This window comes from Heliangelus exortis, chromosome 2 (assembly GCF_036169615.1).
Source record: "Heliangelus exortis chromosome 2, bHelExo1.hap1, whole genome shotgun sequence".
Taxonomy (NCBI): domain Eukaryota; kingdom Metazoa; phylum Chordata; class Aves; order Apodiformes; family Trochilidae; genus Heliangelus; species Heliangelus exortis.
This window is the reverse complement of record NC_092423.1, coordinates 105,582,460-105,609,861: the sequence shown is the minus strand read 5'-3', so window position 1 is coordinate 105,609,861 and position 27,402 is coordinate 105,582,460. Positions and strand designations below refer to the sequence as shown.

At 42.1% G+C, this 27,402-nt stretch overlaps 1 protein-coding gene across 4 annotated transcripts in view; it reads left to right on the top strand.

Moving 5' to 3' along the window:
* KCTD1 (potassium channel tetramerization domain containing 1) overlaps nucleotides 1-27,402 on the top strand; it is a 103,766-nt gene that overhangs the window by 55,853 nt on the left and 20,511 nt on the right. For 3 of the 4 annotated variants that reach the window (XR_011724518.1, XM_071737393.1, XM_071737391.1), the window contains exon 2: nucleotides 11,835-12,013. Coding sequence is in view for 3 of the 4 variants with exons in the window: in XM_071737393.1 (XP_071593494.1) it covers nucleotides 11,835-12,013 (179 nt within the window). In the remaining variant the exon portion in view is untranslated. Of the gene's footprint in view, nucleotides 1-11,075; nucleotides 11,374-11,834; nucleotides 12,014-27,402 lie in introns of those variants that run through there. The other variant, XM_071737392.1, reaches the window with a different exon arrangement.

Genomic DNA, 27,402 nt, shown 5'->3' with positions numbered 1-27,402 from the left:
ACACCCAGCAAAAAAACTGCTGCTTGACACCCATAGTCATACGTCTGCCTTTTATTTTCTCTCTTCGTCCCTAAATGCTTTCCCAATTTCAAACACTGGAAAAGAGGTAAAACAAACTAAAAGCCTTCACACACTACTGCATTGAAGGAACATTCCTAACACAACCACACCTGTATTTAGCTTACTTCAGGACTTCAGCCCCTTCCTACCAGCCCCCCAGAAGCATACCTACTCTTCCAAGGGTTTTAAAATCCAAAGATGGACAGATTTTAGCATGGGGCAAGGGTAGGGAAGTATCTGGGTCACTGGTTTTCAGTTCAGTTCCTGTATGCCATGTGGATAGCCCGTTTCCAGAGCTCTGGGGAGGCCTCTGTTGCTGTGTGCAGCTTCATGTGTATTTTTAGCAGGGAGGTTGTTCCCTGTCCCCACACCAGATGTACCTGTGTGTAGTGTTTTGCTGCCTGTCCCGAGTTGTTAAGTAACCCACGTTCATTTTGAAATAGCTCATGATAATATGATTTTTCTTGTGATAGTGCTTGGGCTTTTTTCATTCTCCTGCTTGTTATGAAATCTGTAGGCTGACAGTTTTAATGGGAGTTACAAAAAGAGAGGAAAAAAGTCCGAGCCAGCCCTGGATATACATCCAGGCAGAGCCGAGTAAACAGTCCCTATTGCAATCTGTCTTAACAAGGACTTCCAAAAACCCTGTCATTTCAGTAAGTTCAGCTTTTACCCTTTCTTCGTGCTGTTCTTCCTCTTAGTCTCTGTCCCTCTGGTGGGGTTTCAGTAGATTATAATTTTTGTGAGATAAGGCTGTTGCTTTGCTAAGTTCAGCTTTGAAGACCTGCTTGCTGGGAGGGGAAGTGAATGGGAGAGAGGAAGAAAACCCAGTGATGACACAGAGCTCCTAAAAGTCAATCCCTTTTTGCCCATAGCATTGCGTTGGTGCTGGGAGTGAGGGATGTATAATTTAAGACTACAATTTTTCCCTGTATTTCTAATTCTATACCAGCCTGAATTATTACTGTCAGAATTACAGTTCTGTTTACATCGTCATCATAAATTAGATAATTACAAATGTATGGCTTTAAAGCCCTGTTGTGCCTTCTTTTCTGCAGTTAAGTTATAGATTAAGCCGTCTATCTGTTTTATTGTCTAGTCTCATAATTACTAAGTGGACACAATGTCTTCAAAATTACAATTCCATCTGAGAACAGTTTATCTGTTGCTGCAAGAAACATCTAGAGAGTGCTTAGAGCTCTTGTGTGTTACAGCATTTCAAAGACACGGTTTTATTGGATCTGTATTATTTGTCCCTTTCCTTTTTCCTCTTCATATGGCAGGAAGAGCTAATAGAGGCTTTACAGTATTTTTTTTAAGCTTGGTAAGGTAATTCCATGTCGGAGAGTCTGAAGGTGGGTTTTTTGTTCCGTGGATGTTCAGTCTGAACAGTGGATAATGTTCTGTTGATAATGTCCAAAACTGCGCCTTCTCTAGGTGGGTCAGTATTATCTCTTTCTGCTCCTAGGCAAATTAATAAACCAAATTTTGAAAGTGCAAAGGAAAGCAGGCGGCTGGCTGATTCAAAGGGAGAGGCTATGTTTTTCATCACCACCCTTTCAAAGCCTCTCTGAATCAAAAGAACCATTGGATTGCGAAGGCAAGACCTATGCCACACCAGAAGCTCCCAGTTCAGCAATTTTCCCAGGGTAAAATTATAACTCATGTTTCCTCAGCACAGGCTGTAACTGGCAGCGTTCCTTTTACTTCTAAGGGTGAAATTGCTGGGGGGGGAAATAGACATCTAATGTGCCTCTGGAAGTTTTACAATGGGTGTAAGCCTCCCTTTGTGGAAAGGTAGACATTCTTCTGGAACATACCCAAGGGCAGGTGCTATTCAAACTGGCGTGTAAATTAACTTCAAATAAGGCAGTATGGGCTTACTTTTATTCACTTTGAGAGTCAAATCTAAAGCAGAAAAGCCCATTTCTCAAATTCTGACAGTTCATGACGGTCTTCCAGTTACCCTACTGAAGTCTGCATTTTTATGGGTCTTTAAAATCTTCAGATACGACTGCAATTCAAGATGTTAATCTTTATTCATGTACTACTGATAGAATCTTAACTTGCAAACAAAACACAGATTTTAGCAATGCTTGTGTTTTGGTGTTGCTTCTCACCAGAAGATTATTGAACAAATTGAAAATTTGGTCCAAGAAGAATGTAACTAGCTGGTTTCTTTCCCACTCAAGTTTTGACACTGTCTTTTAGAATTTGTTTAACTTTGCATTCAAATGTACCAGCATGGTTCTGGCAAACAGAAGCCCTTTCCTTCTAAACCCAGAAGGGAGTATTTTTTTTCTTGTCCTTTTCTTATGTAAAGACTCTTACAAAATATGCACTGAGTGCCTGCTAGAAGTGGATAAAAGGCAACAACACTTGTGAGAAGTCTGACTGAAAATTACATTATTATATCTCAACTTGTGAGGTGTCTGCCTGGGAACAGTTGGAAGATGGATTCCAGTGTTTAGAGCTCCCCTGTCCCTTCCTGTGTCTGTTCTTGGTCCAAACCCCATGCATGGGGTGGAGATGCCTCTTGCATTCCTGTCTTCACTGGTGCAGGAGGTGATCTGGGAGATCCTCCATCTCTCAGGGGAGCGGCAGGAGCTGTTGGCTGCTCTCCTGTTCCCAGGGATAGGGGAGAGCTGCCCAAGCAGCTGCCTCTTTCAAGGATGGGAGGTATGGACTCTGGAACCCCAGAGTATTTAGGTATGTTACTTGCAAAGGTGCTGGCAGGACACACCTCTTGCAGGGATGAAGTGGTCCAAGGTGTTTGGGTCAATGCTGCTTGCTGGAATGGATTTGAAGCCTTGCACAAAGGAGAACTGGTCTGTTTGTCTCTGTACTTTGCCAAAAGGTGAAACTCCCTTTATGTGCTTGCTTTCCTATGAAGTACAGGTAAATTTGTGTTGTCTCTGGTACCTGAGGTTTGATAGAGGTAAGAGAAGAAATGTGACCTATTTTCCAGGTTTAAAGGGAAGCGAATGAAACTGTCCTTAGGGCAGCAGAAGCAAAAGACTTTTGTATCAGCCGTAGTCTTGTGGGCAGGGGTGCCAGGCTGCTAAAGGCTCTTCAGAAATTGCAGCCTCTTTCCCAGGGACTGCTCATCCTTTTGATAGTGTACCCTTTTTTTTCCTGTTTTCTTTAAAAAAATGTGTCCACCGTGACTACAGCCTTTCTCTGCTGAGACTCGGGGATCTCTTGGCACTTGCTGGCTTGTCATTAGTTTCTGCAGTACGTGGCATTGTTCCTCATTTGCCTGTGAGAATAAAGAAGGCTGAATGAAGGTCACTGAGTTGCTTTGCTGTACACCTCATGAACAAATTTTGAGCTGGGCATGGCCGGTTAGAGAAGGCTCAGGCTGGGCAGTTGTGCTTCAGTTCAGTCACTGCTGAATCAATTTTACTGCTAGTTTGAGTAGAAGCTGGTACAGAGCAGGCAAGCTCCTGGTGGAGCAGGTGGCCTGAAATGCCAGGTATCCAGTCAGCCCTTATCACAGGACACCATTAGAAGCAGCACAGCAGGTCTGTTGACCTTTGGCCCAAAGTCCTCCTGCATCTAAACACTTTGTCCTCCAGCATGGTTAGGAGATTTTTTTAATTTTTTTTTTTTTTTTTTTTTTGCCTGCTGTATCCTGGGGTAAACACCCTGTGATTATAGAGTGTCAGGTGGGCAGCGGTGTGCTGTGCAGTAATTGAGAGCAGCTTTCAAATCCGGTTTTGCTTGTAAATTAAATGGATGCTTTTACTGAGCAAGAATTGGATCAGCACGTCTGAAGACCATAGGAGTTGCCTCCTTCCGTTGTGAAAGCCAAAGTAGACAGTGGATGTGTGTATGTTTGGGGATAGTGAATCTGGGCTGGACCTCCAAGATACATTTACATTGGTTTTCATTTTTTTTTTTTTTAATAGTGCAGTGGATTGGATGTATGCCAAAGATTCTGCTTGCTTTATGAGCTTAAGTCAAATCCTGTGCCAGCTGCATTTACCAATTGCTTGACCAAAGTGTAGAGGGTGTGCACAGGAAGAAGTAGGCAGGCACTGGAGGGCCTGAATGCAATAAATGACATCATTTGGGCTCAGTTCTGCACTGCTTACCAAAACAAGCAAGGGGACTGAATCTTCAATAAAGAGCATATATCTGTAGAATATCTTGAATGAAGTATTAAACTCCTTTCTGCAACTTCAAGGGTTAGGGGAATCTTCAAGTTTATAAGCACTTGAGAAGATTCATCCTGTGTTTGTAACCTTGATCTTTTCCGTGTTTTGGGCTCGCTTTCACTGCCATACTGTTAAAAGTGCAGGTTTTTATTTGACTCCTTATCTAATTCCTTTTTTCTACTGCTAAAGATTTTTCTTAAGGTCTCATTGACCAGTTTCTGATGAAGGTATGGTTAGGCTTGTTCTGCTGAACTTTATTGTGTGCTGCAGGCTCAGCTACTGTGCACTGGGATTCTCAAAGCTCTTGTCCAAGGGCATTTTTTAACTACTCTGCATCTCCAGGTAGGCAGCGCTCTCCATCCGGCACAAATACCTTGCTCCCTTCACCCCTTTGCCTTGCATTTGGTTCTCTGCACATCTGGCCTTTATTCTAGGTCCTGATCAGCTCTGATGAAACCCCAGCAAGACTCATTTTACCAAGGAAATGCAACCACAGTCTCTCCCAGCACTCACAGCACTGAGTGGGTGTTACGTGCTCAGCAGCACTGGCATCTCCAGGAGAAAGCTGTGAGAAATCAGCGTGTAGGATGTGGAGCAAGGGACACCCCCCTCCCCCATCTCAAGGGGACAGATCAGTGCTCCACCCTGGGGACAGTGCCTCTGGGACAAGGAGGATGTAGCAGTGAAAATTGTCTTGTCGGGTAAGTGCTCCAGTCACCAATATTATAGCCATTCCGGTGTGACATGAGGTCTGTTAATGGCCTTTGTAGGCTTGATCTGTGTTTCATAGAATCATAGAATCCTAGGGGTTGGAAAGGACCTCGAAAGATCATCTAGTCCAACCCCCCCTGCCAGAGCAGGGCCACCTAGAGTACATCGCCTAGGAACGTGTCCAGGCGGGTTTTGAATGTCTCCAGTGAAGGAGACTCCACAACCCCCCTGGGCAGCCTGTTCCAGGGCTCTGTCACCCTTACAGTAAAAAAATTTTTCCGGATATTCAACTTGAACCTCCTATGCTCCAATTTACACCCATTATCCCTTGTCCTATCACTGGTCACCACTGAGAAAAGCCTAACTCCGTCTCCCTGACACTCACCCCTTACATATTTGAAAACATTGATGAGGTCACCCCTCAGTCTCCGATACAGAAGGCAACCTAACACAGTTCCTGGCCACTCCAGGAAAGGGTTTCAGCCAAGGTTTTGTTTTATAATGGCCTATACCTTTCACCCTGGCTACGATAGACCTGTTTAGATAGAGCAGTTAGCACCCCCACCTAAGCCATTTCTTGGAGAAAAGTCTCCTCTGAACACAGGCATGAAGAACAAACCCTCAGTCTCCTCTCTCAGGCAGCCTTGGGGCATTCACTTTTCTAAATTGCATTGCTGCATGCATTTCTGCAAATAGTACTGAGTGCTGCAAACATGGTACTGGTGGTGGGAAGAGTGAGTATAGTATGCTCAGTATAGCAGTAACTATTCTGCTGCACTTGGGTGCCTCAGCATCTCAAGAAAACCTCTCTGCTTCTTAAGCTCTCTGTCATATTTCACTATCTTCCATAGGATAATTTGACCTTCTGTCACATCTTGACAGACATTCAGGTTGCAAAAATGAGGCTTTTCCTCTAGAGGTCTAAAATAATAATTCTAGTACTACCACTGAGTCTCCAGGGGCTTGGTATCTTTGCTGACTGTGGTACTGAATTGCAGCTGATAGTGTTTTGGGCCTGTTTCTCATGTGGCACTCAAACACAATTGTTTTGGAGTTTTGCCTTATAAACATAATTTGTAATGTTCAGAGTCAGCAATCCTAAAGCTCACAGCTGCGAGGGAAAGAGCACTCGGATTATATTGGTGAAAGGCAAAACATGACAGTGCAATTGGCATATTTTTGCCGGGGGAAAACAATGCTCTGTTTCTTTGTTTTGCAGACCCAGTGGCACCAATACCACCCAACTGTGTCCTCAGAAATGTTCATCGGTGTAAGGGTGAAGAAGCAGAAGAAAGGGCATGGATGTGTTCATATGTAAAGAATTTTTACCCAAGGTCTGGGCAACTTTTTTGTGCTTCTGGGCTTCCCAGAGCAAAGATGAAGATGGCATTTGTTAGCATCCCTAAATGTAGACTCAAATGCTATTTGCACACTCTGTGCTTTGCACACGGTTGTCTTTGACCACCCTGAAGGGTTTTGTCTGAGGGGTCAGCAAAATTTGGTGTCATCTGTGGATGCAGCATGCCATGGCCATAGCCAGGGAATTCAGTGTGAGGACATCACCAGCCAACAGAGGTGCCCAGGGAAGGGTTTTCCCCTTCCAGCATGACAAGCACCTGGGCTTGCTAGACATGTAGCTCTCTATCTCTGCCTGCTTGCAACACCTTCCAGAAGGGCTGTTTGTACTGTACTGATATTGTTTATGTTGAATAAATGTTTTCTCCAGCCTCTTTGTTGTGGCCAGAGTTTTTGCTGAACTGAAAAAAAAAAAAAGAGGGGGGATACTTGTTTTAAGCATTGTGGTGAGACATGATTATTTTTTTTTTTAATCTTTAATGAAATGTTTGTTTTGAAGAAGTGCATCTTCAAAATGGGGACACTTTTACAGGAGCTGAATTTGAACATAGTCCTGATGTTCTTGGTTTGGGTTAGGGCCTTGAACTGGGCTTTCCCACATCCAACAGGCACCCCTGAGCATCAGCCTGATTTATTTCAGTCAGGTGTATAGAGCTGTCTGTGGCACTTGAATGATTCCTGCTTTATACTGAAGGAAAAAGGATTTGTGTCTCCAACTTTCAAAGTTTGTTCTTTGTTTGGGTTTGTTCTTCATGCGTGTGTTCAGAGGAAACTTTTCTGCAAGAGATGGCTAAAGTGGATGTACTCACTGCTCTTGCCAGCTGTTCATGAGCACCAGGCTTTTTTGAGGAGAAACCCCTCTCTCATGGCTTGCTGTTGTGAAAAAAAGATAATGAACACAGATGGATTTGATGCTTTAGAATATACTACCACATGGTTACAGTTTCTAACGTCTAGACTAGATAACTAAGCTTTTCCTCACCTCATCCCCCCACCAGAAATGCAAGTGAGTTTGAAATATGTAATGTCAAGTTTCTCTGCAATTGCTTGGGCTTCGACAGGCAGTGTCTGGTAGTTTTAGAATTTGCTACAATGGCTAGAGCTACAGCATATTGAGTAGTAATCACTTGAGGTTGTAGAAGCTTAACTTACAAACTCCTGGTTGGGCTGGACTGGCTGACAGAGATGTTGGCTGTAACAGCCCCAGCCAGCAATGCCTGCACCTGCAGCCTAAAATAATCCCCACAGTCCAGTGAGTCAAGGTGTTGTGTACTTGAACATCAGTCCCCCCTGTGGGTGATTTTGGGTTGTCTTGTAGTGCCATGGGTTTTGTCAAGGTTTCTGGCTTAAGAAGGGATCTGGAATGACTTTACTCAAGACCACAGAGTGTAAATAACACTTCTGAAACCACTGCTAATCATAGCAGTCTAACATGAGCAAATATTTTCTGCAGAGAAGGAAGCCTCCTGTCTCTTCAATTTTTGTACACTTAGCAACATATTGTAGTAACTTGCATTCTTCAGTTATCTCCTACTTCTTCCACTTGCTACCAGAAGACTGATGTGGTTCTTAAGCTGTATTTCCTCAGTAGACCAGTTCCATGGGTGAGCATCTCAGCATTACAGCTACTGTGTTTTTTCAAGCCAGATAAAGAAGTATTCTTTAACAATATGGAGTTGGGGAGGTGATATAGAAGAAAAAAACAGGGAGGAGAAGATCCAAAAGCTCTCTTCCATGGTTCTCAGTCCTCTCTCAGTAGAAAGATTTCTAAATCCTAAGGATTTTCATAAATCCTGGAGGGGAAGAGTTTGGGCAGGTCTGCTTTTGCTTCTGTTGAGTCTACGGGAAGGCTTGCCTAGAGCAGAAAATGAGAAGCAAGTTCAGATATACTCAAAAGACCTGGGTATACCAACTGCCTGCTGTTGAAAGATTCCTTCAAATATTGACAAGAAAGCAGAGGAGCCCCAGACTGCATACTCTTAGAGCAGTGTTTTTGTGTGCTGACCCAAAACTGGAAAGTTTTGTATGACCTAAATGCCTAGCACACAGGCTTTCAGCACCTTTGAATATATAGTTTCAGTAATAAATTAATTCTGATTGAAAGTCAGAACTCTTTTGTTTTGGGTTTGTCTACTTTTTTTTAAAGTTGTTGGGGAAAAAAGAAAAATCTGAGCACGAATGACGATAAATATTTTACAGGCTATTTGAAATATTTTGGTCTGCAAGAGATGTTGTTGAACCTGGGATTTTCTACTGGTATTTAATTTGTTGTAAATATTAAAATGTTTGAGGAAAAAAAGTACCAAGTGAACAACTGACTGTTGACAGATCAGAAAGGTTGCTGCCCTGCCCATCCAGCCTATTCAGGCATTAGCTGTGCTTTGTGTCCCCTCATGGATAAATCTGGTGCCATTCCTGAAGTAGGTGACAACCTCTGTGATCTCCCCTGTAGGAATTACCATGGCTGAGCTATAAGCCCTTCCTGGGTGCAGGTCTCACCTGCCTGATACCAAGGAAGGCTTCTGAAAAGGTTTTTGATCCTCTTTGTCATCAGCTGTTCTAACTAACCTGCTGGCTTCCATTGAGTTTATCTTTTGTGATTCCCTTCTCTTCTCCTTAATTGTTTCTGAGGAAGTATATTTGTGATCACTTTAGGTAGGAGAAGCTTGATTTACTGACAACGTCTTGTTCTTTACCGTTTGCTCCCTAAGCTTGTTCACTTGCAGCAGTCCAATGCAAGCCATGTATTTCTTCAGAGACAATTTGCCCCTGTGTTACCCTTTCCATAGCTGAACCAATGCAGTGATTTAGCCCCGATCTGTTAAATGTTGGAGTGGCCATAAAGCCATACCCATTGGATGTTGATCTGTGCTGTGGCTGTGCTTGAGGGCTGTGCCACATAAAAGAAGCTGGTTTTTAAGCACCTGGTTCTCGGAATCCCATTTCTGCTTTAGTATCTTCTGAGGCGACTGCAGTAGAAACACCATTGTCTGATTTCAAAGAGGTCTCCAAAACAGTAGTGAACTGTTTGATGCAGGGGAAGTCTGCCTCATGAACCTAAGGCTGGAGCAAGGTTAGCATTAATGTATTTAATATCTAAACATTGAGCAGATGGACATTGTTTCTGGAGGCACAAGAAATGCAGGTAACTTAAAAGGGGAATACTGAAAAGGAAGAGGGTGAAACAAGATAGCAAAAGAATTTATTATAAAGCACTTTTATTTCTTGGGAAGTTTAGTGGATAAACTGTGTATATGAGATCTTGGTTAAGCTTCCTTTTTGGAAACTGGTTCCCTTTTTCTATGATTTGGTTTTGATTTTTTTGCCTTGTAAAATGCCCACAGCCCTTTGACCTATCTCCCATCCTGGCGGTGATGTTTATACTGCACATTCTTCTACCTTTTCACGCAGCCAGCACTATCGCAGCTGTGCTGAATGAGGTCTCAGCCTAACTACAATATTAACCCTGCAAATCTGTTCATTTTCTCCCGAGCAGCCCGAGGCAGGGTATACAGGAGAATGTGTCCAATTGAAAAACTATTACAGGCTTGGTGGTGCTGCAGTGTGCTAAATTGCAACAGGGCTGTGTTTTTCTGCCAGAGAGGATCCTGCTAAGGGAGGTGGTGGTGTCTGTCTCATACAAGTTACAGAATTTGTTTTTCGTTTTAGTCTCAGCCTTTGATGATTTTATTTATTTTTTTTTCAATCTGTTTGTCTGTTTTTAGGCACTGAAGTATGTTCCCTTCCTCAAACCCACTTTCTTTCTTCCCGCTAAATGTCCAATGCATGCTTCCCATCCCCCTGGTTCTGTCATTTCTTGTCTTCTAACTTTTGCCATTCCAGTTGTTGTTTTTAATTTTTTTCTTCGTTATTTTACTAAATATCATACTGCAGATCAGTAGCATCTTGGGTGGTGGTTGTACCACATAGCATTTATAGCAGACATTAGTTTTGCATAGCGTGTGTACCTTATTTTGCCTGGACTTGTCTTCATTGCGCTGCAGGCACCTCCTCAAGCAATTGTAGTGATTAAGCATGGTATTTCTGCAGATTTATATTAACTTCTGCTTATAAAGAAACAGAAAAAAGCCAATCCTCCCTCCCCCAACTACTAAACTAGATGTTTTTCTTCATCCCTTTTGGTTTTTATCAGTATTTGACCCAAACTTGCTTTTGTGTATGAAAGAAAATTAGTTAAGTACCTTGTGGTTTATATATGTTTTTCGTTACATATTACTTGGGTTTATTGTGCAACATGGGCCTGTAAATCATTCTGGTTAGACATTTACCTGGCTTGCACTGCCTTTATGGTTTCAGTCTTTTAACAGCCATGAAAAACGGAGACATGATGTTTTCGGTGGCGGACTTTGCTGGTCCAAATCTCCTGTAGCTCCCTGTCTCTCAGCCATGCTCTGCTTCTGCCAGGTTTGCTGCCCTGCTCAGTGCAGATGTTTACAAGGAATCCATTACCTTTTGCAGCCCAAAGACGTGTCGAAAGAACAAAGAGAGTTTTGTGATGAAGTGTATCTGACTTCTCGCTGCTTTGCTTACCTTTTAAATGTAAAACCGACTAATTTGCAAGGGCTTTCAGTTCTCAGGGCATCCCTATAAGAAGATTCCACCCGGTTGGGAGCTCCTCTCCTCCAGTCAGAAAGCGGGGTTGTCTCCCAAAACGGCTCTCCAGCGCGTTTCTATTTTAATCCCCCAGTTTGAATGCAGCCTGCCTTACTGGCTCCAGCACACAGCCCTGCCCTGCCCCACCCGCCGTGTGCGCAGGTCTGGGGCTGCTCTTTGCTGGCGTTACAGCTCTTCTTCCTTTGTGACTAAAAGTTGGTTTCATCAGCGAAGCATCGGCTCCCTCTCCGCTCTCCCCGGAGCTCGCCCGCCTCGGGGAAGCTGCTCAGGGGCACCTGTCGCCATACGTGTAACTTTTTTTTTAAATGGAAAATGTCTTTCTCAAAGGCTGCCGATGTCCAGTGGTCTGCAGTCCATGAGCAGTTGACTAGTCCAGGTGTTTCTGCTTCTGTTTCCGTGCTATGTGAATTGGGAATTCGAGAGAAGAGTGTGCAGGATGGAGGAGTTGAGGGTTTGTATTTCTGTTCTGGCTGTGTGGCAGTGACGGAGGGCTTGGGAAGGAGCAGAAAAGTCTACCTGGGGTCCTCGTAACTAAGGAAAACAGTGATTGTTCTTGGTCTTTCTGTCTGCAGCTCTTTCTGGCAGAGCCTTTATCAACTCCTAAATATGAGAATTACTTTTTTTTTTTTTTTTTTTTTTTCCTGGTATGGATTGCCCATCATGATCAGTATTTAGGAAGAACTTGTTTTATGGAATAAGATTTCTATTTTGTGGGTTTTATCACTGCATTTTGTCCCACTTCTTTAAAATGTTTAGAGCTGGGTTGATTTTGAAACCTGCCAAGTATTTGTCTGTACTTTCCTAAGATAAAAGTCACAAGCTGAGACTATGAGAGGGTGCTATTGACTCGAGACTGTGGGTTTCTGTGAGGTTTTTTAAGGAGATCATTAACCTAGGTCTATCTTTTCACAGGACAGTCGGCCCAATATGTCAAGACCTCTGATCACTAGATCCCCTGCATCTCCATTGAACAATCAAGGCATCCCCACTCCAGCACAGCTCACAAAATCCAACGCACCAGTTCACATTGATGTGGGTGGGCACATGTACACCAGCAGCTTGGCCACGCTTACAAAATATCCTGATTCCAGGTAACTTTAAAAAGCTTGTTCTGCATGTCTTTGGCAACTCCTTGTCTTCCATTTCATGCTTGGACATCCTAGGGTTGTCTTCAAATGATAAGTTCAGTTCCTTTTCTTTCAAAATTAAGTTAGGTTTCTTTGTTTATAGGAGGTCAGAGACTGAATTTGCTTTCCCTGCTCCACTATGTTTCTGTACTTCTGCAGGTCCCTATGTGTATGTACTGAAACCAAGCTGATGGTAAAGAGCACTTAATTTCTACCACCTTGTATTCTGGTTTTATGTCAGAGTACCCGTCCTGTGGTTAATTACATTCAAAATTTGTAGCAATACTGCATTTAAGTCCAAAGGTGGGGGTGTTGGGGTATTTGTTTTGTTTCTTTTGGAGCAGTAACCGTTCTCCTGTACTATCAATGTGTTATCTCAGATGTGTCACTTGAGGTAAAAGCAAGGTTGTATGTAACAAAATACAGGACAGCATTAACTAATTTCTACAAAATCTTTTCAAATCTTTTAAAATTATTAGTCTTAACTCTCATGTACTTCCCAAGTGAACCACTTGTGGCTGGTAACTTACTGGTATTAAGCAGTTAGAAAACTTTTGCGTGCATGAGCAAGTGGTGTATGTAGATGAAATAAGAGTTCAGCTTTATGAAAACAGCAGTGGCATTGAACACAGTGTGTGGATAGTACATGGTGGTGATGGCAGATAAGCACTGTAGTGATATTGTAATTTAAGAGTTGGTTATCAGTCAGCAGGTGTTGATTGTGTCTGCAGGATTTGGCTATACTTTGCCCTTGGTGACCTGACCCTGCTCTAGAAGAAACATGGTCTTGTGTTCATGGTCTTCCCACTCAGGGAGATTTTGAGTTTCTTGATCTCACAGAGCTCACCTGCCTTGCCAAAGGGTATAAGCCATTCTTTGTGGGATTTGATTTTGTTCTAAGCATGAGTTTCAGTGGTGCTAGAGCCTCTGTATAGTTTTAGGTGGGACTGGAGCAGGACTTCTAACACTAAGAGCTGACAGGGCTAGAGGCAGAGAGCAGTAAATAAAGGTGTATGAAAGAGAAACCACTGGGCACATGGCCTTTCTTACAACAACCTCCCCAGGAAGTCCAGGCAGGCCAGGAGGTTTCTTACAACAACCTCCCCTGGCCCAAGGAAGGCCAGGCAGAAGGAAGTAATAGAAGGCATGCCAAAGGGCAGGCCTGCCAGGAGAGGTTGAAGCAATGTCTGGAAAAACTTAAACTGTTCTTTGAAAACCAAATCTATCGTTTTGGGGAAGACTTTTAGGATTTGCTTGTGTTCAGCTCTTAGGACTTGTGGTTACTTAGTTTTTTTTCAGTAGCTGGAGTAGTGATGGTGTCTGAAACTGTTGTATGTACAGAATGAGAGGCTGCAGCTATTAATATATGCAGCTCCTCTTTCCATGTCAAATTCACTGGGACAGCATATTACTTCAAGTGAAGAAACACTAAAATGTCTTTCTTAAGTGTGTATAGTGGCAGTGGAATTTAAGCTTAATGTATTCTGTGTTCAATTGAGCCATTGTAGCACTTGAAAGTGGAAACTATGCCTGTAGTATCAAAGCCGGTTTAATAAATTAAACATTTTAAAGCTCTTCAAACATAATTTAAAGAAAACCCAAACTCTGAGTTATAGTCATTCTGTTTCAAGTCGTTCTGACATGCATTTGCATTTCAGTTCTGACAGTAAGTGTCTTTTGAACCCCTTGATGAGTGAGTATTTTGAGTGTAGCTCTTAGAACCTGGAATTCCCAACCACTTTCAGAACTCAAGAGATTTTATTTTATTTTATTTTTTTAACATTAGCGGTTTCAAAAGAGCAATTATTAAACTCATTTGGATGTCAAGACAATGGCATGAAGCAGTAAGGTGGTGATCATTATATAGTCATTAGGGTTTTGTCTGTGATATTTTACCTTATCTTTTTCTTCCAGCGAGGGAGGATGTGTGTATACAGCTCTTTCTTTCTGTATATACATGGATATGCTGAATGCTGGCTACAAACCAGTAATATTTGGACTTTAATACAAATTGTTCCTTGAAGCCTGAAGCAGTCAGTCTATATCTACAGTCTTTGTTAGTGTTGACTAATCCCAGGTTTTTGCCAACATCACTTGATTTTTTTTCTACTAATATCACGTGTGTGAATGAGATCAAAACTAAGGCAAGGTCTCATAGATGTCTTTGGGCCACTTGAAGCCTCCTGAGGCTTACTGTCATATGAAGTATTGTCTATGAAAAATAAGGCCTTGATTATCTTGCCTGAAAGAGCACTGCTGCAGGGATGAGTCAAGACATAGGTTGCAGGCTCCAGCATATAACAGGTTGAGGCATGAAAGTCATTAGGTTTCTGACTCGTATTACATGTAGTCTAAGGGCCAGAAGCCTAAAATGAACCTTTCATCTGTGGGCCAGGTACCAGAGTCATCTTTCTTTGTGAGATTGAAAAGATGATATCCATCAGCTTTGGAGTCACTGTGACTTGCTGGTGTGGATGAGACCTACCCTGATAGAGCAGTCTCTGCTTTGGAGCAAGCATACTCTTCCTTCTCGCTTCAGGTTCAATAGCATCATCTCATCTTGCACCTCTCTGTTTTCTCCTTCTTGGACAGTGGAGTAGGAATTGGAAAGGGTACTTTTAGAAAGGGTTCTTTAATGGTATCAGGTAAAGACTTGGAGCTCACAGGGCTCATTTTCCATAATTCTTTTGTTAGGTCCCCCAAAATGGTTTGCACCTTGATATGTAGAACACATACTGACAGGTATCCATTCATTCCTGCAAAGAAACACAGGTGTAACTATAATAGCATCATTGCTACTGATGAGGGGTTCCTGCCTTTTGCTATTGAGAAACCATTGAGGACTTCTCTCAAATGTTCTTGTGACTGAAGAATGTGAGGAATTAGAGCTTGTCTGTGTTTTGGTCAAAGGCTGAGACAGTGAAGCAATCCGACAGACAAGCACCTTTTATAATAGATGGTTTGAATTGATTAATCCTAGAATTTTAAATTCTGAAGCTGAAATAATGCTAACTCCTCCTTCTCCCTTCACCCCCCAATTAAATTAAAAATCCAGTAGCATGGAATTTCAAGGACCCCGGTTATATTCTGGATCAGCAGGAACCTACAGTTTTCACAAGGAAGATTCCCTAAGATTATTTTATCTCATTAACAGGCTTCAGGTTCTCCCAAGACACCAGTGAGGCCATTCCTCAGACATGATCTCATGCAGCTGAGTAATACAATTTGCCAGGCTTAGGCTTCAAGACAAGGCAATTTGAATCAGTACATCTACCAAGACCACCTACTGTATGGTCAGTCTGCTGACAGAAGACATTTTCTTTAAATGCCTGAGGAGGTGGCAGGTGTCCTTTAGTGCACCTCTCTCCAATAATACTGTAGTCTTTGATGCATTCACCTGTATACAGATTGTTGCTCCTGTTTTACTTTAAGTCACCAGATCTGTAGGATGGTATTGGCAAATACACAAAGTTGCCTGTTAGAAATTTGGGTGCACAATGTTTTTAAATTATTTTGGTTTTGCGAGGGAAGATTTTAAAAAACACCTCTACTTTCCACTGCCTAGAAGCAAAAAACAAAACAACACAAGCAAACAAAACATTTTTTTTTCTTATTCCATGGAAGATGGATAAAAGATGAGGGTCTGCTGAAGGAGCCTTTCTCCCCTGAGAGCTCTCATTGGTCCCTGTTATCACCAGAGAGTGTGAGGCAAACAAGTTGAGGTTTTAGGATTTGTGAGCAGAGGAAGCATAGACCTGTTAGTTCTAGTATTTAAGCCTAAGCAGCCTACCCTCCTTTCAGTGCTTTAGCATCTTGCAGCACTTTTGAACCCTTTGCTTGGAGTCATCATTCCTACAATCTCTCAACCTTAAAGCTGTCTTTGTGGTGTCTACCAAAAGTTACTGTGCACCATGCTAAGACAACCTCAACTGACTATCAGAGCTAAATGGGAAGATGTTTAACTTTGATCATATGAGCATCAGCTGTCTGATATCAGCAATATCAGCGGTGTTGTCTATCTTATATGTTCAAAGCATTTGGACATTTAATTAGTTCTGTTCTAGTCATCTGGTACAAATATTTGCATAACACTGTGGCACTGGATTGCCACATCCTGTACTCTCACCATAGCATGGGAAGATTCTATTAAAAACCTTGTATATATTTCTTTGTAGAACCTTTTGGGGTATCTGCATTGCTACATCTCCCATCTTGAGCTACTCCCTGCATATGAAGATGGATTCTTCTTATATGGTATTTCACAATACTTCCAAATTTCTGCCCAGGGCTGTTTCAGGTTTTCATATGAACCAACTCATTCGTGTCCCAGTTCTCTTACCCAATCTTCACTCTCAGCCCTCAGGGAAATTAAATTTCACACACTTGGATCCAGTTAGGACACTGGCATTTTTTTGGCTTGTAAGGGTTTCTTTTGCATCAAGAACACAGAATTACTTAGGAGAATGCCCAGACTGTCCTTGGCCTTTTTCAACAGCTTGTTAAAGCTTGTTATCAAGACTTTATTTTTCATAGATTATGTAGGTAGTCCTCCAAGGGCATGCTATGAATTAGGCAGGTTAGCACTGTTTACCTCTTTCAGAGCTTGGGCAGTCTCTGTCATCTGTGGGCTGTCCCCAGTTCCAAAATAAGACACTGATGTAGCCCTTAGTTCACAATTGTCCAGGTTGCAGCACCTTACTAGAGATTTCTGGTTCAGTAGATCTGTTGTGGTGTTCTGCACTTCATGCAGGGCTCCCTCTCTAATACGTCCGTGAGAGTGGCCCTGTCAAGTTTCCTGCTCACCTTGGATAGTACATCGCAAACTTCTGTAATTGATCCTAATTGTTTAAAGAAATAAATCCAAAGTTTTTTAACTAATGAGAATTGCAGGAATATTTTTTCAAGGGAACGCGGACAGAATGGGTATTATTTCACCTTTATTTCTACTCTCATTGTTTGGATTTATCTTTCTGAAAGGTATGTCTCTATCTTTGGAGGTATTTGGTGATCTTCCTAGGGTATCAAAGCCCAAAGATGTTGGCTTCAATCACTGTGACACTACAGTAGGCTTGCACTTTTTGAGAACAAACATTGTGTTGTAAGTTGTAAAGAGCAAGTTTCCTGGGGAGTTTTCAAAATTGCTATACACTATCTCTGTCTGTTGTGTTAGCCTGAATGGTCCAGGTCACAGGTTTTTTATTATTTTCTAAGACTCCTGGCAAGGAGGGAATAGGCAGAAGAAGTTGGCAGAGGCTCAGTGTGGTCTTTGTTACTTACCATGGCTTGCTCATCTAGTTACTCACCTTCTATATTTCTTCATTTGATTACTGCATGGTCTTGTGGCAAGGGAAAGGGAGGGCTTGGGATAAGGAAATTACATCGATCCTCTCACTGACCCAGGACTCCCTTCGGTGGCCCAAGATAACTGATTTGACTTTGAGGTTTGGTTGCCTCCTACCAAGGGTAACAAAAAAGCAATTTTTAAAACTTATTAGGATAATCATTGAAAGTGTATTAGTAAAAAAATGAAATCTTGATTCCTGAGGACCAGACTCAATGCAGTTAGGCAGTACAGGTCATGATTTTTCTGTTTGTGTAACCACATATACAAACTGGAGACAAAAATAGAAATAGCAGTTGAATTGGTAGTATATTTTATGCTTATTTAAAGAAATTCAGCAAATTTACACAACTGATGCTATAAAGAGAAATCTTTTGTAATACTTCTCTGTCAACAAAGAGCTGAGAGTTTTTTTGTTTCGGTTTTTTTTCTGATCCTAGCTCAGTTCTGATTAATTGTATCTCTAGATGTCTATGTTGAACTTAGGGTATATATTGACCTCATTTTGCCTCAGCTAATGATCACCACAGGTCAGTCATCACAGTTGCATCAGCAGAAATTACTATTTTCTGAATGTTAGTCCTGTAATATGTCTAACTTGTCAGGTCAGCAAGTCATTGCTGTTGCTTGTGGCTGATGAAAGAAACATTATCAGGTTCTCTCATCGTGTGGTCAGTAACTGGTGGGAAGTCATGAGGGTGATGGAGTTGATGTCTTCTTCATTCTAAGCGTCAGGTTGGTGTATTTTTTTATTATTATTATTTGGAGGTCAAAAAGGAGTGTTTTACACATAGTCAATGCATCTGCACTCAAATGTGTAAAATGACAGCAAAATCAAGATGGGGCTTTGTTAGAGCACTCTTTGCACCTCTGCAGATCCAAAGAAAGTAGAAGTGCAGATTTTTATATTGCAGGAGCTGGGTTCATGCCATTCTTAGCTATGGCTACATGGCTATGACAGCGAGGGTGGAAGTATTCAGGGGAATAAATTTCTACACTCAGGAGCGTTAAAAAAGCTAAAGGCTTCAGCTCCTTATTTCTGAGGCTAGTAGTCCTCTGAAGTAACATTTTCCTTGAGGGGGAAGAACAAAATCCATATCTGTATCGTCAGGATGGTTCATAAATGCCTTTCCCAGTAGACTCAGGCAAGGCAGTGTGGGTTGGATCGACCTGTAAGTCAAGAAGAGGGGAGGTTGTCCGTAGCTAGTTGAAGGTTTTGTGCTCTGAGAAAGCCTTTCATTTCAAAGCCTTCTTGATGTCAGCTCCATGGATGGAAATTTGGCAGTGAGGAACAGTTTGTTGTTGTAGTGTTTGTAGTGTTTGCACTTTTCCACCCAGTAGCGTGGCTGCATAAACCAGGCTGAAGGCACCCACCCAAGCAATATTTCTCATTCTAACTGACCAAGAAAGTACTCGGGGAGAAAAAAAGGAGTGCTGAGTCCATTGGTCTGATAAGAAAAAGCCTATTAGAAACTGAGGTGTCACTGAAGTATTCTGCTTATCGGTCATTTCTGATAGCATCCAGGCTTGAACCATAGTCTTCGAGGTTCTGTTGTTTGTTTTGCTATTTGCTGTACTCAGTCCATGCTCTCAAGTACCTCTCTCTGTTAGCACTAGGTTCTCATCCTGCTCCCACATGAACTGTTTGTACTTCACTGATGTTTCATAAATTGTAACGTAGTTGCTAAGCAAATTGGCATCTAGTGCCTACATAATTGCAGAAGTAAACATTTAGCTTCCAGTTCTACTGTCAACACCCGGACACCTCTTGGGTGTGTTTGGAGCTTTAGGATATAGATTCCATTAATGGCTTACTTCTTTCTGGTAATGATCAGCCTTCTGACTGGGTTTCACAGGCACAAGTCTCTTTGCTATTTGAGGATGTATATGCAAATGTTGCATAGGAAGTGTTGAAAAGTGCTTAGGACTGGTTATCTGAAGTCATTTTAGTGCAAATAATGCTTAAATGCTGTGTTGGCCTGGGGAGCATCACCCATTCCTGTTACATGAATATGTCTTCTAACTTAACTGGTTTATAGTCTGTTCAAATGTGGTCATGTCCTACCCAGACAGCTGTCATCTGGCAAGCTTTATTTCTCCTTTGTCATTTGTTCTCAGTCTTTCTTTCCCTCCATGTATTTGTCTCTTTGACACCTGCCCTTCAGTATCTTTCTTCTCTCCCTATTTTGCTCTGAGCATCTAGCCCTACTAATCATCTGAATTCACTCATTGCTTTGTCTTAATTTCTTTTCCATTTATACTTTTCTATCACTGTTGGAGGGAGTCAAACCTCTCAAAGATCACAGGTGATCTTTACCTGACCATATGAAGGCACTTTGCTTGCTTCCTTGTCATCTTCTCCCCACATATTGTTTATTTTCTGGCTGCTGTTAGTGATGAGCTTTCTTTGAGTAGTTAAGCAGCCAGCATATTTTATAGATATCTCAGATGATGCTTCCACTCTCAGTAACATCAGATGAAAGGTTGCTCTGAGATTCCTCGATATTGATCTCTTTCATTGAGTCTTCACTGGTAATAAAGTATTTCCAGCTGTGATGTGAACATTAGCTTGAATCTGTAGTACTCTTCCAGGACAGTTGTTTCTCCACCACATTTGGACAAATTTCTAGGCACTCCCAAGCCCCTCTCTGCCTGCTTCAAGGAACTTCAGAGGCTCCTGCAACAGTTTGAAAACATATAGGCTGAGCTGGTGGCTGTTTGGTGTGGCATGCTTTGTAGGGGCACACCTTTAGGAAAGCAGCATGCTCATGGTCACTTTCTCACCTGGTCCTTCCACTCGTGCAGAGCCATGTGTGTGGGCACTGGGGCTAGCTCAGGTGCTCAAAGCAATACAGCACAATGCTCCACCTGGACTTGTTTATCCTGCTTCCAGCTAACTCAGCTCTGCTGTGTCTGGTACCCAGGCTAATTACTGAAGACCTATCTTCTGTATTTCTACACACCCCACTACATTTTGCAGAATAGGCACTCAGTGAAGGAGGAGAGGAGTACCAGCAATTTGGTTTCCGTGATTCAAAAAATTTTTAATTGCGAAAGATTAAAAAAGGTGGAAGTGGAGAATAACAGAAAGATGCAAAGGTTTCGTTCCTAAGATGAGATGGTTGAGCATAGCAGTGTTAAATGCAATGGGGCATAATCCAGTAGTTCATCAATTTATAAAGATGAAGATTAATTCTACCTCTGAGACCCCAGTGAGGTTTTCATGTTAAAATGTGACATGCCTGTCAGTCAAACAGTAGACATAATTGTACTTTAAGTGACCTATTAAAATCCCATTTCGTTTAATTAAAATTTGTATTTGCGTTCTTACATAGGCCATACTGAGTGGTTAAAAACTCTTTTCATACGAAGGACATTGCAGGTAGAGAACTGTCAAAAGCTTGTGTGACACACACGTGAAACAGGAGGAGTGACTGAAGTCCCGGTGCAGCAACGTGTGGCTTGCCTTTGGCTCCCGCTGACACGGAGGGAGATGGGATGGGATAAGCAGCATCTCCCAGGACCACACCCAAAGCCTTTGCATTCCACACCCAAGAGATTGCTTGTAGTTACTTACTGTGGCATAGAAAGTTATAATACACAGCATTTGCCATAAGTGTGTCACTTTAGAGCAAGTGATGGATTACGTCCTTCCACACCCCAAAAGTCGCCTTTGTGCTGTAATTAAAAAATAAATGTTGCAACGTTGAATTGGAAATATTTTCTGCCATACAATGAATTTGTTTTGTTAGGTTGCCTGGATGTAATTGCATCAATGTCAGTATATTAAACCCTTGTCACGGGATGATGGTTTCCTGCCACTGCACCAGTGCCAAGAACTGCTTTGCTTAGCAGCTCCATTGCTGTTTATCTCCATTAGCAGTAGTGACTATTTTGTTTCTGTGAAACCTTTTTTTTTTTTTTCCCCACTCATTTTGTTGCCTGTATGCATACTATAAATTACAGTTCTGTGCGAATGCTAACCACAAATCCTAAACAGTAGGAATGCCAGAGAGCAGCTCCGCTGGGAGCTGGTTTTAGGTTCGCCTGAACTTGTCAGCAATCCGAGGGGATGAAGGCGTTTCAAACCATGAAGGTCTGCTGGGCCCCTTCCACCCATCTGAAAATTGATCCCTCTTAAACAGTTTAGAGGGCCCTCAGGGTCTTACAGCTTACATGAAAAATGAAAGCCCTTCCTGTCTTAGAGCAGTGCAAGCAGTCAATACAAAAGAGAAAAATGATCTTTTAAGTGTATCCCATTGAATCCATTATCTCGAGGGCCCGTGTGTGATGCTTCATCAAAACATCATCATCTCGGTGATACATGGGGGGGGGAGGGTGAAGTGGTATTCGGGGGATTTCAGTGAAAGTGCTGCAGTACTGGCTAAATATGATGCCAGAAAATGAGAGCTGCAGAAAAACTGATATGTTCCTCCTTATAACAAATTGGTTTCATATTTTACATGTTTGAAACAAGCAAATCACTCAAAGTTTTGAATGTTCCTTTTGCAGGTGAGAAAGTCCTGCTAGGCATCTCTTATAAAAATTGCTTTGCTTTTAATGCAAATACAAACTTTTTTTTCAGATTTTTTGCATTACAAGGATAAAGAAAATAAGGGAAGAAAGAAAAATAGGTGCATCATTTGCATCATCAGTGCCTTCTAGCCTTGTTTCTGTAAGTTGTGAAAGGGTTAGATTTGCACTATCATAATCTAAATTAGTGTTGAATTTCCAGTCCTTGTGAGCAAGTGTGTCAGAATTGTTAGTTTTTAAAAACTGAAATTTTAACAATCTCTTGCATGCCTATATTAATGATTCAGATGTCTTTCTGAGACTAGCATGTAAGACAGATCTTTGATTTCTCCTGTTCTGAGATTGCAGTATTTTTACCAAATGACATAGTGGTGTTTTTTGCTAGATAATGTGGTTAAGAGCTGATTTTTTGCTGCCTGTGTTTTCTAACTGCAATGAATATGGATGTTACTCTTTGGTGGATTATGTGCAGTAAGACAGAAGAAATAAGATTTGTTTTCAGTAACCAGTAGTATCAATAATTCAGCAGCACTATCAAAATATATATATATAAGGAGGGCAATAGGAAGAACAAAGTAGTATTTTAGAACACAACTGAGCTGTCAATTTCACATCCTTGGGGGTGTCCTCCATTTCCTTTGATGAAAGGCTTGCTTAAATAAACTGAGTAGTAGGCAGCGGGTGTGTGCTTTTGCACAACAACATACACCCAGGTGCTTCGTTGGACAGGGTGATCCTAAAGGCAGAGTGCTGTCAACATTCCTAATTGCATATTACCCAATAACACACACCCTCCAGTGTCTTGGGACTACAAAACACTTTTTACCTAGCCTTCCTACATGAATAATGAAGCACTTCAAATATTCATCCAATTATAGTCAGCCTCTCTCTTGACTAAGGGTTGCCAAATGCAATTGGTTATACTTCTGACATTAGAATTTCAGGCAATATGTATGTTGGAAGGGTTTAGTCATAATTCTTGACTTCTGGGGAGAGATTAGATAACACCATAATGGTAACTTCTTCAGCTTCAAAAGCTATTGTTTATTCATTTTTACTATTAAATTCTAGCTTATTAGAAGTACAATTTCAGAGTTTTTAGGAAAATGCATTTTTTTTTTTTTTTAATTTTATATTTGGAGCTTGTCACATGAAATCTGTTCATGTTCTGTTTGAAACAATAAGGTGGTTTGCTTGTTTTCCAAGTGCTGTGGATGGAGCTGCAAAGGACTGAAGTCACCATCAAGCATATGAAAAGCAGGGAGTCAGCACGGGCACTTTTCAATCACATAGACCATATTTATTTTCCTCTTCTAGTCTGCCATAACATTTTGATGCCCATCGTGATTTGCTCCTGATGTGCCACTGTCTGATTTTTCTCATGTCTTGCTAACGTTGTCAATAACAATGTCCTCATCCTTTGCAGAATACAAAGGTTTAATTTTGCTTTACTGGCTTCACTTGGGAATAAACCTCCCTGAATGTTAATCTTCCCTCTGGCCTTCCAAAATCTGAGAAAGATGTTGTGCCATACCCCTGCTTACAGTAGTTTCCAGCCCTGCTGCAGTAACTCCGTAGGGAGTCACCTTGGCTCCAGCATGCTGCTGCAGAGGAAAGCCTGTGACAGTGTCCATCTTTTTGGTGCAAAGGAGGTACACCAGTAAGGAAGTGGTAGTAAAAATTATTCAAGAAGATGTAAGTTGGGGAAATGATGTCAGGGACCTGTTTGCGTTTCCTTCATGGAAGACCCAACTCATGGGAAAGGGAGAGGAGGAAAACTGCTGTTTTTCTGTAGTTAAATTGTATTTGGAGGCTCCACTTTTTATCAGGCATTCTCATTTTCCCAGTTTCTAATACTGTTTTCTCATAAAGCTAAGCCTTGGGCCATTCCTTTCACACTGGCCTTTTCTTCCTTAGCAGCTAACCCAGATAAACTCATCAGCAGAGTTACAATTGCACTTTTCCACTTCTGCTTTGGATGGATGGAGTCACTCTCCAAAACTGAATGGATGGTGCTCCCTGGACCACAGAGGGCAGGTTCCAGGTGAGCGTTTAATTCCTCACTTCAGAAGTAGAAATAAAAGCCCTAATCTAGTACATTCCATACTTCTCTCTTTGGTAGAAAGGGTGAAAAGGACACTATTGGAAGTTGCTGCTCGTCTGGTATTATTACAAGGCACAAAGCATTGGTTTGAAAGCAGAAATTGCTGGTGTGACTGTGACTTTCAATTGTGTTTAGCCTCCACATGCATCATTTTATTTCCTTTATATAATTTTTAAAATGCTGAGTAGCTAAATCAGAGATGTAAGTCCTTCTTCCTTCTCTTTAGTGAAGTCCTGAAGTCATGATAAACACAAAGCATTGAGGAAGAACATAAAATAGGCTTCTGTACTATACAAAACGCAGAAAGCTAGTAGAGCAGTTCTCATTTAAAGAAAAAAAAAAAAAAGTTGGGTTGTTCTCCAAAACTGTCCCCAAGCCTGCATAAGGTCTGACAGGGTGTGCTGGGCTGCTCCTGATGGGGATGCTCTGGGAATGTTTCTTCCAAGGTCCATTTCTGTTGCTAAGAAGAACCCCAGAAAGGACTATGTTCCTTGGCCTTGCAGATTGAATATTTTTCTTTGCAGGAAGCTTCCACTGGGAAGGGTTGATGAAAGCTTTATCAGTTGGAAATTGCAGAGGCTGCAAACAGAACAAAATAAATGGGGTGAGATACCCCCAAGAAACAGGGTTTGTGTAAATCTTGTCCCGATAAAGGTCAAGTTTGTTGTAGCACGTTGCTGACTAAGTGTACACATGAAACAAGGGCACATCATCATAGCACAGAGAGCTTATTTTCCTCACTGCTGTCCCAATATTATTCTGCCGTAGTAACAAAACACTCAGGGCAGCCTGGCAGGGCAGTGACCTGGGAGGGTGAGGGGAGAGCCATTCCCCTGGTAAGGAGTCCCTCCATATGTTTCGGCCAGCAGGAACGTGTTCCTGTCAGTTTTCTCTGCTTCAGAGACTGAGATGAAGCCCCTTCTTTTTCTTGAGTGTCCGGTAGTAATAAATAATAAACCAGCGATGGGCTCCTGAAATTAGGTGTGAAATTTAATTTTGCCTGTGTCCCAAGGAACAAACGTGTCTTGCCTTACTCTGATCCCGCAAAGAAGCCCGAGCTGGCATCTGCAGCCATACAATCGCTGTTTCTATACCTCTCAGTATTGTTTAACAGGATTTTCCATGATTTTCAACCAACCCTTGAAGCATAGTGGAGAAGCACCCCTTCTTTTTGACAGTCTGTTGTGAGACTCCTGTCTTAGTCAACACCGATCTCTGCAAAGCCATCACTAACTCCCTTTATATTAACACTGTAGATGTGGCAGACTCCTTCCTTCCAGCACTGTAAATCCATGGGGCATATCCCTGCCAGAGGTCTTTAGACATCAAAGCAGGTAAGTATTGGCTGGTGACAATTTGAGGCGGCAAAGATCACTCGTGTGCTTGCGTTGCCGCTGCCCGCTGCGGCCCGAGCCCTGCGTGGGTTATAGAATCATAGAATTGGCTGGATTGGAAGGGACCTCAGAGATCAACAAGTCCAACCCTTGATCCACTACTGCTGCAGTTACTAGACTATGGCACTGAGTGCCACATTTAGTCTCTTTTTAAATATCTCCAGGGATGGAGAATCCACTACTTCCCGGGGCAGCCCATTCCAATGCTTGATCACCCTCTCAGTAAAGAAATTCTTTCTAATGTCCAACCTAAACCTCCCCCGGCACAACCTAAGACCATGCCCTCTTGTCTTGCTGAGAGTTGCCTGGGAAAAGAGACCAACCCCCACCTGGCTACCCCCTCCTTTCAGGGAGTTGTAGAGAGTGATGAGGTCTCCTCTGAGCCTCCTCTTCTCCAGGCTGAACAGCCCCAGCTCCCTCAGCCTCTCCTCATAGGATCTGTGCTCGAGTCCTTTCACCAGCCTAGCTGCCCTCCTTTGGACCTGCTCCAGGACCTCGATATCCTTCCTAAACTGAGGGGCCCAGAACTGGACACAGTACTCGAGGTGTGGCCTCACCAGCGCTGAGTACAGGGGCAGAATCACTTCCTTGGACCTGCTGGCCACGCTGTTCCTGATACAGGCCAGGATGCCATTGGTCTTCTTGGCTACCTGGGTTGCTGGGTGCTGGGATGGAGCGTGGCTTACAGGTGCAGTAGGGCTGGGGGCCCTGCTGTCAGATCAGTAGGATCTGACAGGGGAGGCTGTAAGCAAATCTCAGTCCTCTTGCTCCTTTCCTATTGACTGGATTGCTGCTATATCAGCTGTAATACAGCAGAGCTCAACCTGACCTCAGGTGCCTTCTCCATCTTGTTAAAACCCATCATGAAGCTGGTGCTCAGCAGCAGGTTCTGTCTTCCACTTCACAGCTGGGCACCTGGGTCCATTTTGCCTCCTGTGGTTTTTGGTTGGCTGGTTTTGGTTTTCTTTGTTTGTTTGCTTTGTAAGCATCTTGCAGTCTTCCCTTCTGAGGCAAGAAGAGCTGTGCAAAAGTGAGTGGCTGAGGACTGCACTGTAGGTTTCCCCCAGGGGGGAACACATTTTGATAGTGGGGCTTCATAGTCAGAGTAGGTTCTTTTAAGACACTGTCTTTCTCCAGACTCCTTGCTTTCATTATGCTAATTGGCTGCTGCCTGGTACTAAACTCACAAAAAGTAGGTTTTTTTGGGAAGGTGATGGAAAATCAGACTGTTTACTGTAGCACCAGTACCTTCTGGAGAGGTGAGGGTGGAGAGTTTTGATGAAACAGTGCAGCTCTTGATTACTCCAAACTCGTTTTTGTCTTCCACGCTTTTCAATAATGTGGTTCTGTAGATCTTCTGTAAAGATTGTAGAAAACAATTATATCCATGCCTTGTGGTGATGCAGTAGAAAAAAATCAGAAACATGCCAAACACTGGATTTCAGCTAGATTTTTTTTTTTTTTTTTTTTTTTTTGCATTCAGATACAGAGCAAAGCATATCAGAATTAAGTAGAAAGAGTCATGCAAGGTTGTTGTAACATGTCTTATTTTCAGCAAGCACAGAGTGGAAGAGAACTTTTAAAAATAGTTTTCTGATCCTGAAAATGCTGATATTGGAACTTGCATTATTCTCAAAAAAACCAAACCAAAACAAAAAACCCAAGTCTTGAAGTTTAGGATTTCTATCACTAAATTGTTGTCTTTTTTTTTTCTTCTTCTGGTTGGTAGGGGAGTCATTCTCAATTTTTGGCATCCTCAACTGTTTTGGTAGCTTATCAGTTCTTTTTCAGTTCCAGTCTATCTAGTGCAAGATGCAACTGCATCTGTTGGTACCAGATCGGTGTAGTGGTATTAATGTCTGGGGAAAAGACCCTTAGGCAGTGGCTTTTTTTTTGTCTTGCTTTTTTTAAAAAATACAAGTAAAGTCCTATTTGATTCTATCTTTTTAGAGACAGGTTTCAAAGTGAATGAAATAATGAA